The sequence below is a fragment of the Eulemur rufifrons genome, chromosome 29 (assembly GCF_041146395.1).
Source record: "Eulemur rufifrons isolate Redbay chromosome 29, OSU_ERuf_1, whole genome shotgun sequence".
Taxonomy (NCBI): Eukaryota; Metazoa; Chordata; class Mammalia; order Primates; family Lemuridae; genus Eulemur; species Eulemur rufifrons.
The window spans coordinates 46,845,577-46,857,157 of NC_091011.1; the positions used below are offsets into that span (position 1 = coordinate 46,845,577).

Below are 11,581 nucleotides of genomic sequence, written 5' to 3' on the forward strand. Positions count from 1 at the left end.
ACATACTCATGTTAAGCTTTATTTATGTAAGAGAACTATTTAAAGTTCATGTTAAAAATACCCTTTTTAAAACAATCGAATACTAATCCAGAATGTAGTAATTTGAAATTCTACTTGACTATTCACAATAGAATTTGAAGTTTAAGCCAAAGTTAGTATAAACTAGCATTAACTAAAAGATCAACAAGCATTTTAGTTAACAGTATTTAATTTGGACTCTAAGCATCTCCCATAAGCAAGGACTGGGTTAGGTGCTATGGGAATTGCAAAGTAAAACACGCCATCTCTGTCCTCGAGGGAACACAGGGTTGGGAGTGGGGACAATGGAAGTAGAAACTCAAATGCATTGATGGAATAGGATAGAGATTAATTTCAAGGAGCCATGGGAGCCTGGAAAGATCTCATGGAGAGACAGAATTTGAGGGCCTGAAGAAAGGCCTTTGGTAAAGTTGGATGGAACAGTATGGACAAGGGCTGAGAGCCAGGAAAATGAGGGTGTACAGGGGAAACATCTCAGTGGTAGTGAGAAGCAGGAGACCAGGCTGGGACCACAGACCAGGGCCACAGCAAGGAGCACCTTAGATAACAGGAAAAATTGACTCCTTAAGTGATGGGAACTATTGCATTGGTTGAGGAGGAAAGTGGAAATCAATTTTTATTTTAAAAGCTACAACAGAAGTATCTATAATTTATAAACAAATGGCCAGTTTATATACTAATTTTTTAAATGTCCTCATTTTAATAAATATCTTACATTAAGTGTTCATTTTACCAATCAGTCATTCTTTGATTTTCCTAAAACCTATTACTTACTGACAATGAATCTGTCTACTCCCAATTCTCAGTACTATAATACTGTTTTTTTGGTTTTGCTTTTTAAATACTATTTTTGGGTAGAAAGCCCTACTTAAATCATTTACATAAAATAAATAAATCCAAAGCAAAAACATAGTGAAAAATATATTTTAATCCAAAAGTTTTGAACATTAGCATTTAAAAAGTTATTTACAATGCTATTTACAATCAGTTTTCCATGTACATGGAGCTATCTACAGTTGCTTCTTTCTAACTCACAAACTGTAACTGTGTAGAAAAAAGATGACAGTTAAAGCTGTTACAGCTTAAAATCATGATGATCCACTTAGATTCTGACAAATTCTCCTGGGGATGAAAAATGCTGGTTAAGTCACGGCAGGAGAGGAGGCAAGCGTGGACCACCCCCTCCTCCCCTATTCTTCCGTTTGCTCCCTTACTCAACTGGCCTGCGCTGGAAGTAAGACCTGCACTGGATTCTGGACAATTTCATGTACAATAGGCCTTCCCAGGCCAAGACATGCTTTTATTCCTGTTATTATGGGTCCACTGCAGATGGTTTAACTTTAGGGTAGACTTTAAAGGTATCAATGCTAATGATCCATTAATCACTTTTGTGACTGCCCAGCCATCATCCTAATGGGGGTCAAGAACTGCCGAGTGGGATGCCTGACCAGTACATGTTCCCCATGTGGCTTTGGTAAAGCTGACTATCTGTACTATAAAATCTTACGGTTTGATTGGAAGCCTCCTTTTGACCGAGAAACAGTGAAGAGCACATCTACTAAGATCAACCAAATGATTCTGAATACCTGTTTGCTACCGAAGAATTAGAAGAAAGTTTTTAAAAACCTGGGCTAATAAAATCATCCACCAATCACTTTCCTTACGGTTAAAGAAGCCAAAAGTCTGGCACAGCATTTTCTAGATGAGAAAATGAGGCTGTGTGGCTTTATGACAAATTGATACTGTGGGTCACAGCTACATTTTATTTGATTAAGCCCTTGGTCAGAAATCAAAACTTTAATTAATATTTTTTTCTTGTAGAAAAATACAATTCATTATGAGAGTCTCTAGAAATAAATTATGAGGAAAAATAGACACTACATTTTCCTAACGGTCTCCCTGGCAATTACAGCCTTTGCCTGGGAAGATACACATAAAGAATAAAATATTTAACTTCAAAATATATTTCATTCTTTTCTATCCCTTTTAATTTTCTAAGTGACTGGTAATAAACAATCTAATGATTACTGGATAGTAGGAAAGAACCTTTTTCCATTTAAGAATTTCATTAAAGAAGTCTGTGGCCTACCTTATCATAGTATGAATACAAAATAACTGGAAATCCAGTTTTAATTTGTTAACTACAAGTGGTTAGCAACTGTTTCCTTAATAGTTATTGCAGGAGTGGGTCCAACGTGAGTCCATATATAGCCCTTTTCTGGTCTGGTGGGAACTGTGGGGAATGGTGATGACCGTGACTTGAAATACTCGGAAGGTGCGTGACAAACAAATTCCAAGTATTCCATCTTCCTTGGAAGATCTTCTTCTGGCCCTAGAGGGCAGCCAATGGAAAGGTTAAACACATTTTTGAATGTATATATTATTTTCAGAAAACGACAAAACTCCCAGCCCCTAGGAGAGAGCACTCTGGGTGACCTGACATTGGCCCTTGAAACATGCATTACTCTGAAGTTATCCTCCATCGGCATTTTTTCTTCTTCAGCTGCGTCAGGAATACGGCATTCTCCCCTAAACAGTGGCTCCATAGGGAAAGGATTCTGAAAATAATACTGGACACTTAATAAATGTTTATTATGTGCCCACACTGTTCTATGTACTTATACATATCAATACTTTGAATCTCCACAACCCCCTGAGGTAGACACTATTATTATTTCCATTTTATATATGAGGAAAATGAGGCAAGAAAGATTAAGGAATCTGCCAAATCACACAGGGTAAGTGGCGGGGCTGTGAACTCAGAGTGTCTGGCTCAAGTCTGTGCCCTGACTTCAGGACAGGGACGCACATCAGAACCTGGGGATTAGAAAGAGGAGGTGGGGAAGGAGCCCTGGAGGTGATCTGGACACATCACTGCCTCTGCGGGGATCCTGTCCCATAGACAAGACAAGTGAAAGGCCACTGTTCTCTGCATTTACCAGGGGAAGACTAGAACTGTTTGGTCACGTAAAAACTTGATATGTGAGAACAGCAGCAGGATATTATTTGTTCCTGGAGTTCTCCCTGAAAAAAAAATTTACATGTTTTTTCTCAGCATGCAAAAGTAATACATGTTCACTGCAGAAAGATTGAAAAGTTCAGGGTAACTTTAAAAATCTGAATACTTTCAAAATTGTATTAATCAGTAACTTCCTGTGAATTGTTTGTACAACATCTTTTGGTGGCCTTGAAATTGCAAAAGCACAGTGGCTGCCATTTCAGCCGTCAACAATGATACACTATAAAAGGTCTAGGATGTCATGTGTGGCATGTACAGGAATGCATATTGAGAATTTGTAAGATTTTAGAAATAACTGGAATAGTCCTTTTAGAAGCTATTTTTGAACATATTTTTATAAGTAACCTAAATAACCTAGTTCCTGAACAATAAATTATTTTAATACAGTTCAATCCTGGGTCGCCTGGAAAAATCTTATCCGTACCACTTTTTAGTAGGTGCACATTGCTCTAGCTTAAAATAACTGATAGTACTTAAGCTCCAGCTATATAACATGTCTCTCATATTTTCTATAAAGTTCTTTACCTTTTTTGTACTTAATGATATTTATGCTCTTTTTGGTTATGGAATGAACTGTGTCCCTCTACCACTAAATTCATATATTGAAGTCCTAATTTCTTTTTATTTTATTTTATTTTTAATTATTATGGGTACATAATAGTTGTATACTTTTACAGGGTACATGTTGTGATGTTTTGATGCAGGCACACAATGTGAATTAATCAAATCAGGGTGACTGGGGTATCTATCACCTCTGGCATTTATCATTTCTTTCTGTTAGGAACATTCCAATTCCACTCTTTTAGTTATTTTAAAGTGTGCCCTAACTTATTGTTGATTACAGTCACTTTGTTGTGTTATCAAATATTGTTCTTTCTAACTACCTATTTCTGCACCCATTAACCATCCCCACTTTATAATGCCCCCTTCCCCACTACCTTTCCCCACAACTCTGATACCATCATTCTACTCTCTGTCTCCATAAGATCAATTATTTTTATTTTTAATATTTAGCTCCCACGTATGAGTGAGAACACGCAAGCTTTGTCTTTCTGTGCTTTTTGAAGCCCAAATTTCTAATGCGATGGTAATTGGACATGGGACCGCTAGGGAGGTAATTAAGGTTAAATGCAGTCAAAAGGTGGCGCCCTAATCCCAAAGGATTGGTGTCCTTATAACAAGAAACACCAGGGGGCTCTCTCTCTCCACATGCACACAGAAGAGAGGCCATGTGAGGACACAGCAAGAAGGTGGCCCCCTGCAAGCCAGGAAGACAGGCCTCACCCAGAAACCAATCTTGCCAGCACCTTCATCTTGGACGTCAGCCTCCAGAACTGTGAGAAAATAAATTTCTGTTGTTCAAGCCATCCAGTCCGTGGTATTTTGCCATGGCAGTCCAAGCTGACTAACACATTCTTTTACATAATACTGGAAAATTAAGTTCAAGAACCTGTACCATTTGTCAGACTCACCTATGATATAGGATGCGGGGTCAAACTGGTCTCTGGGGCTAGAGAGAGTGGGAATGAGCCACGTCAGTGCTGCACTCTTCTCACAGTACTGGTCCTGGATGAAACCCCGGATCTGAGCATAGTACGGCTTTCCGTCTTGTTCATCAATCACAGAAACGACGTCACCGATTTGGTAATACACTCCCTGGGGAAGATAGAAGATATTCCCATATTTAAAATAAAAATAGAACAGTACCACAGCTATGAATGAAACTTTCTTAATATGAAAACAAGTTTTCAAAGTGGTCAATAAAAGTCTTCAAGATGGCCTAATATATCAATGTTTATATGTTTGTTGCCAATTTCTGAAGTTGTTTCTCCTTTGAATAAAAAAACTTCTGTATACACACATGTGATTATATGGTAATTTGCTTCTGAAGAAAACATTTGTTCATAAAAGTATTTTGATTTTAAATCACAGCAGTAGTATCCCTACTTTTTTTAAATAAGCGATTTTTTAGAGCAGTTTTAGGTTTACAGCAAGATTGAGCAGAAGGTGCAGAGATTTCCCATATATGCCCTGCCCCCACCCATGCGTAACCTCCCCCATTGTCAATCAACATCCTCCACAGAGTGGTACACTTGTTACAACTGATGAACCTACACTGATACATCATTATCACCCAAATATATAATGGCATGTATACATCATTATGGTATCATACGGAGTAGTTTCACTGCCCTAAAAGTCCTCCATGCTCTGTACCATCCCTACTTTGTTAGCCACAGTCATGAAGCTGTGGAAAGGCTAAGTGACTTGCGAAAGCCACGTAAGGCATAGACTGCAGCTGAGGCTCCTACACCAGCTCGGTAGTCTTTTTCTGTGCTGACTGTCTTGAAAATCAGTGCTTACCTGGTAAATATGTACTCTACACACCTCCCTCCCTAACCATCCATTCAAAGAAAATGAACTGAAATCAAAAGAAATGACAGAAACTCTTTCAATTATAATCAGTCTTCAGCGTATGTTTGCCCTCAATTTGCCATCCATCTCCCAGACTCCCTGCTGTCTCTTCCAGCTCCCCATTCAGGTTTGTGTCCTGCCACAATGCAATACTGGTACTTCTGGTATCCAAGGCTTTGTGTCTTACTCATTTCCTGCTCCACTTTATACTCAAATATGTACATGTATGTCCTGTGTTAAACCCTCCCTATGCCTCTGCCATCTAACCCATGTCCTCTTCCCTGGGTCTTAAACTGGAGATAATCTCTCCTTTGAACATCCACAATGGCCGACCAAAATCTTTATGACACTCAGCACTTCCTTAAGTGGATGTAGTTCTCAGTAGGCCATACTGCCCTTGACTGTGGGAATAGTGTAACTCATTGCTGATTCCCTGGAAGCAGGGCCTTGGCAGCAGGTAAAGCAGCATAAACACGATTCTGAAGTATTTCTAGTAACTGAGATGCAACATGAGCACCTAATAGGCCAGGAGTTTCTCCTGGTGGACCTTATCCATGTGTCTGAGGGTGACTGTCACACTGGGTCACTACGAATGGGTCTAGCCAAGGCAGGCCACAGTCTGCTAATTGCTGGCTTGTACCCATCGTAAGCTAGTCCTTCCTCCCAGGACTATTCCAAAGTTCTATGTTATTTATCATATAAATAGTTTGCATTTATGGTTTGATTTGTCCAAATATATAATCATTATTCCCAAATTATAAATGATGATATGTTTATCACAGGCACTCAAATGTATGCTGAATGATTAATCCAAAACACAGTATCAAGAAAAGCAGAAGGCCGGGCGCGGTGGCTCATGCCTGTAATCCTAGCACTCTGGGAGGCCGAGGCGGGTGGATTGCTCGAGGTCAGGAGTTCGAGACCAGCCTGAGCAAGAGCGAGACCCCATCTCTACTAAAAATAGAAAGAAATTATATGGACAACTAAAATATATATATACAAAAAAAAAATTAGCCGGGCATGGTGGCGCATGCCTGTAGTCCCAGCTACTCGGGAGGCTGAGGCAGTAGGATCGCTTAAGCCCAGGAGTTTGAGGTTGCTGTGAGCTAGACTGACGCCACGGCACTCACTCTAGCCCAGGCAACAAAGCGAGACTCTGTCTCAAAAAAAAAAAAAAAAAAAAAAAGAAAGAAAGAAAAGCAGAACTGCAACGCAAAAACAATGTCTCAGATAAAGATTCCAACGGTAAGCAGTGCCTGGCACACAGTAGGTGCTTATTAGTAAGTGCTGTGTACATACATATAATACCAAACAGGACTAGGACATTAGATCTAAGTAGACACCTCATTTGCTAGGAGGTTTCAAGGTTTCTGGCAGATAGAAAAGGGACCAACACGAGAAACTGAAGAACATGGATTAGGAGTAACCAGACCTGAGTTTGTGGAACTATTCTGCCACTGCAGTGCTCCAGGGAGGCCACTTAACCACTCTGGGACTTCGGTGCCCACACTCTTGGCCATGATGCCAGTGGCTCCCATTCAGCTCCCTCTCGCCCAATCTGGGCTGTAGTTCAGCAGTTGGCAGTGACCTCTTATACTCACTACCACAGTGCTCCCTGCCAAGGGCACTCCTGTGGCAGCCTCCACAATACTGGGTGTCGGCAGCATTAATTGAATATTTTGTTGTATTTTGTTTTTATTGTTTAATAAACATGGGTATTAGACTACAATATGAAAGTACTGATATTGGCACTAACTGGTCCCACATGCCTTTCCATGGAGACACACATGTAAATCATTAGTATACCAACACCTTGGCACTACCAGTTGCTTCTGGATATAATTTGTAAACTGCATGTTTAGCTGTGAAGGTAATGCACAAATGTGAAGATGTGATGATGATAATTTCTACTATTGAGTGCCTACTCTGATAAATGCTTGACAGACATTATTTCACTTGACCCACTGAGGGTCAAGTGAAATTCACAATCCCTATTTTATACAGATGAAGAAACATTAGAGAGGTTGGTCCTAATCACATAGCCAGTCACTTGCTAAAGCAGTGGCACCAGGAACTGAGCTCTAGGCTTAGGCTCTGGATCAGACTGCCTGGCTCCATAACTTGCTGACTATGTGATCTTGGACAAGTTAAGACCTCTTTGTGTCTTAATGTCCTCATCCAGAAAATGGGGATAATATACCCACCTCATAGAGCGGACTGAATGAAGTAAATGCACACAAGACGCTCGGTGCCTGATCCGTGGCAAGCTCATGCTAAACTTTAGCCATTTTATTACTGACAATGTATGAATGATGGAATTATAGGAAAGACATTTCCCTGTGTACAGACTGTTTTTGACTATATAGGTTGTGGGCTAAAAAAAAAAAAAAGTACACTCAAGGGCATAATCACTTGGGTTTCCCCGTGTCTGGTCCACTGGGTCGGTATAAAGCACCAACTCACACCACTTCCCCCTAAGTGACGGTTCAGACCCCAAAACACCAAACAGCCTTTAATGGTTGCTGCCAAGCCCATAGGTCTTTTCTACATTCCAACTCCTTTCCTAAGACTTCCAGTTTAAAAATTACAATATGTCACCTCTCACTGAGGTGTCAGATGTCCATGGGCTTTGGCCCTAGAAAACCTGACCTTCTCACTTTTATCAAAATATCCTGGACTCTCTCACCATGGACTTTCAGTAAGTGTCAATGCCCAATACTGCCCTTGTTCCTGCCATCTCTGCTTAAAGGCATTTTAGAATATCTCGGCCTACTCTACCCATTAGATATCCCAGTCTACATCCTCTACTAATCCAAATCCCACTTCTGTCCTCCTCACCCTTCAATGCCATCACATTGACTAAGATGGCTTACTTTTTCATGACTCCACACTATACGTTAGCATTTTAAGAACAATTCTCATATGCTACAGTGAAAAAATCCTTAAGGCCCTCACATTGTATTTCAATAGGCCACTTCTCCTACCATCTCAGCTCTGGATGAGATGTTTTATAGCAGCCATGTATGGGGCAAAATAGCTTAGAAGGGAATGAAAAGCATAATCACATCTTATACAAATATAGAACAACAGAGACCTTTAGAATAACCCAACATTTTAGGAGCACATTATACAATAGGCCCAATTCTTCCTTTGGTAACTCTGTGGAAGCCTACCTTGTAGAAGATTGATTCTGCAGTGATTATGGTGGAGACTGACTCAGGAGCTTTGATGGGCTATGAAAAAACAAAAGTAAAAACATGAGCATATTCATATTATGTATGTGTGTATAGTCATTTTCCCAGCCCTATATGAGTGTTTGGTAATTTGAGAAATGCTAAAATTTGTTTGATTTTACAAAGTGAAAAAGTATCTCTTTGGAGACATTTTCTATCTCAACTATGGAACTAGCCTATGACACTCCACATCAATTTTCTAGCAAGCCTGGTCCAAGGCTTTAGGAATTTTCTTGGGAATTCTTAGCAATTTGCTATCTTCCAACCATCACCAAAATCCCTTCTAAATCTGCAATACACACTTCTATGCTACAACATAGCAGGTAGGCCTCCCCAAATCTATCTTGCTTGGTACCATCTTTGAAGAAAGGGGTTGCAGAGAAATGATAACGACAGAGAACACAGCCCATCATACTTGTAAGGAAGAAAGGTGTGTGATACAAATATAAACAAATGAATATTTACATAACATATTTGTCTAGTCAACAAATGTCTCATTTTAAGAAAACTAAATTATAAAAATCTTTAAAAAATTAGTGATAACTACTCTCAGTAAGAAAATAATCTGTCATCTGCATAAGAATCCACTGCAGGGCCACTCTGTGTTTTATAAATGAATATGCCCAACTTTGGAAATGTCATTACTAGCAAGTGAAGCAATCCCATTCTGAAGGGAAAGAACAGCATACCGAGGTTTAAAGAAATAGTCTATAATGCATTGCCCACTGTCCCTGGCGTTTACAATCACAGTGAGAACTTACTGCAAAACAAACGTGCTTTCAACTACCTCCAGCACAAGTCTTTTTTCAACAATCTCTTTTTAAGCAGAGAAAAAGAACGTTTAGCAAAACCTTCTTTGATTCAGTCATTAAATTCATCACCCATTCAGCTATAATAATAGATGAATATGGAAATGATGAGTTCCAGTATTATTATTTACTTAAATCTTTAAAGAATGGGAAAAAAAAAAAAAAAAAAAACTTTCCTAGTGTACCTGGCCATATCAAGAACCATCATCTCTCTTCTTCCTTTACATAGAGAACCCATTTGGGTTCAAGGTTGTTTCTTTTAAATTCATATTTATAGATTTGGGGGGGAGCTAAAAAAAGAGAAAGGGTATTATTAACTTTGTCAACAGTAAGTCTCCTGCAACAGCGCTCTTTCCCTTTTGGGGAGTCTGGACCACTCCCCAGGATACTACAGGAGAGCTCCCAAGGGCAGAGTCCACGTTCAAAGGTGAGAAATGAAGGCGGTGGCAGGACACACTACACACACAATCATTACAGTAAAAGGCACTGTCCACAATCATCTTACATTTTTTAACTTAAAAATGTGTCTTCTCCCTTTTCCTTTAGTGGAAACTTTCTTTTCAGCAGCTGGAGCAGATTTGTATTTAGTGTTTCTGAGCCGAGCAGACCTCCTGTGAATTTCCTGCTTACTCTGTTACATAAACAATTAAAGAAAAAGAGAAAGAAATAAAAACTGTAAAAAGGTTGCTGTCCCAACACAACTATCTTAATGGATCCCAGAGTATGCACTTTATAAGGCCATTTAATGGAATACTTAGGCTTTCATTTAAAAGAATGACATAATAATCTTAATAACATGATACATAATAAAATAACCTTAACAGAAAAAGAGGTCCAGGGCCTACATTTGCCGCAAGACCCTGTTTACGACTGTGTATACGTGTGTCTCTTGAGATGTCTGGTTGCTACTACCCAAAATATCATTACAATGGAGCAATTTCTGAAGGGCTTTTAATTTTCTTGCTTCTTTATGCCTTGAACTTCTCACAATAAGAAGAGGTGCTTAGGAATGGGCCAAACCAGTGACGACTTCATCAGGAGGTGGGGAGGGACGTCCCGGCCCCGTAAGGGCAGGGCGATCCGGGAAGGCCCGCGCCCGCCTCTCCCCGCCGGCCCGGCCTCCGCCGGCGGGCGGGGCCGAAAGAGCTCACCTGCTTGCCGCCCCCGCCCCCGTTGCTCTGAGGAGGGGCGGCAGAGGTGCTGGCGAAGGTCGCCGCGCCGAAGCCGCCACCGCCGCCGCTGCCCCCCGTCCCGCCGGCCGCCCCCGAGCCGGCGCCCCCGCCGCCCGCGCCGCCCCGGCCCGTGCAGTGGTGGCAGAGGATCTCCCCCTGCGGGCCCTTCTTCCACATGGAGGACGACGTGGTCTTGCAGACGCTGCAGGTGGGCTTCAGGCCCAGGGGCATGGTGGCCGGCTCGGGCGGCCCCCGCGGGCGCAGAGACACGGGAATGGCGGCCGCTGGCCCAGCCGCCCGCTGGTCGGCCCGCCACTCCCGGCGACAGGAAGAGCGGCGAGGGTGCCAAGCGGCGAGCGCAGGGCCCTGACCGTGGCCGCTGCCCCCTGCAGGCTGGAACAGAGTCCGCCAGCTCCGCGTCCCGCCCCAGGCCCAGCGCCAGCGCCAGGAGGCCTGAGGAACGGGGAGGCGGGGCGGGGGCGGGGCCCGGTCTTCCGGGAGCACCGGACCCCGACCACCGAGGCTTCCGGCGGTGGGCGGGGCCACACGCTGGCCGCCGGACCGCCTGACCGGAAGAGCAGCATCGGGCGTCACTAGGTGCTCGTTGCAGTTCAGCTAGCTGTCGCCTAGGGGAGTGGTTGTCAAACTTTTTGGTCTCAGGACTAAAATTGCCAGGTAAAATATAGGACGCCAAGTTAAAAATGCATTTCAGATAAACCACGGATGGTTTTTTAGCATGAGTGTGACCCATGGAATAATCGTTTGTCCGAAATGCATATTTGGGCGTCCTGTATTTTTATTTGCTAAATCTGGCATTTCTACTCAAGACCCCTTTACATTCTTAAAAATTGTAATTTGGACACTCTCCCAGCAAATACTTTTGTTTATGTGGAT

General features: G+C 41.9%; 1 protein-coding gene across 1 annotated transcript; it reads right to left on the minus strand.

Annotated features, from left to right (window-relative positions):
• Window positions 1-1,023: 1,023 nt before the first annotated feature.
• GATAD1 (GATA zinc finger domain containing 1) lies at window positions 1,024-11,085 on the minus strand. Its single transcript, XM_069461818.1, has 5 exons — window positions 10,667-11,085; window positions 10,021-10,146; window positions 8,647-8,706; window positions 4,531-4,714; window positions 1,024-2,371 (listed from the first exon to the last, which is right to left on the minus strand). Exons 1-5 carry the CDS (start codon window positions 10,916-10,918, stop codon window positions 2,181-2,183), a joined length of 813 nt encoding a protein of 270 aa, XP_069317919.1. The 5' UTR covers window positions 10,919-11,085; the 3' UTR covers window positions 1,024-2,180.
• Window positions 11,086-11,581: the final 496 nt, after the last annotated feature.

Bases quoted from the DNA above. Each gene is read 5' to 3' on its own strand.
- GATAD1 (XM_069461818.1), bottom strand. From the start codon at position 10,918: ATGCCCCTGGGCCTGAAGCCCACCTGCAGCGTCTGCAAGACCACGTCG. The intron at 10,147-10,666 runs GTGAGCTCTTTC...TTTATGTAACAG, and splicing joins GGGGCGGGGGCGGCAAGCAG to AGTAAGCAGGAAATTCACAG. The intron at 4,715-8,646 runs GTAGGCTTCCAC...TATCTTCCCCAG, and splicing joins CAGAATCAATCTTCTACAAG to GGAGTGTATTACCAAATCGG.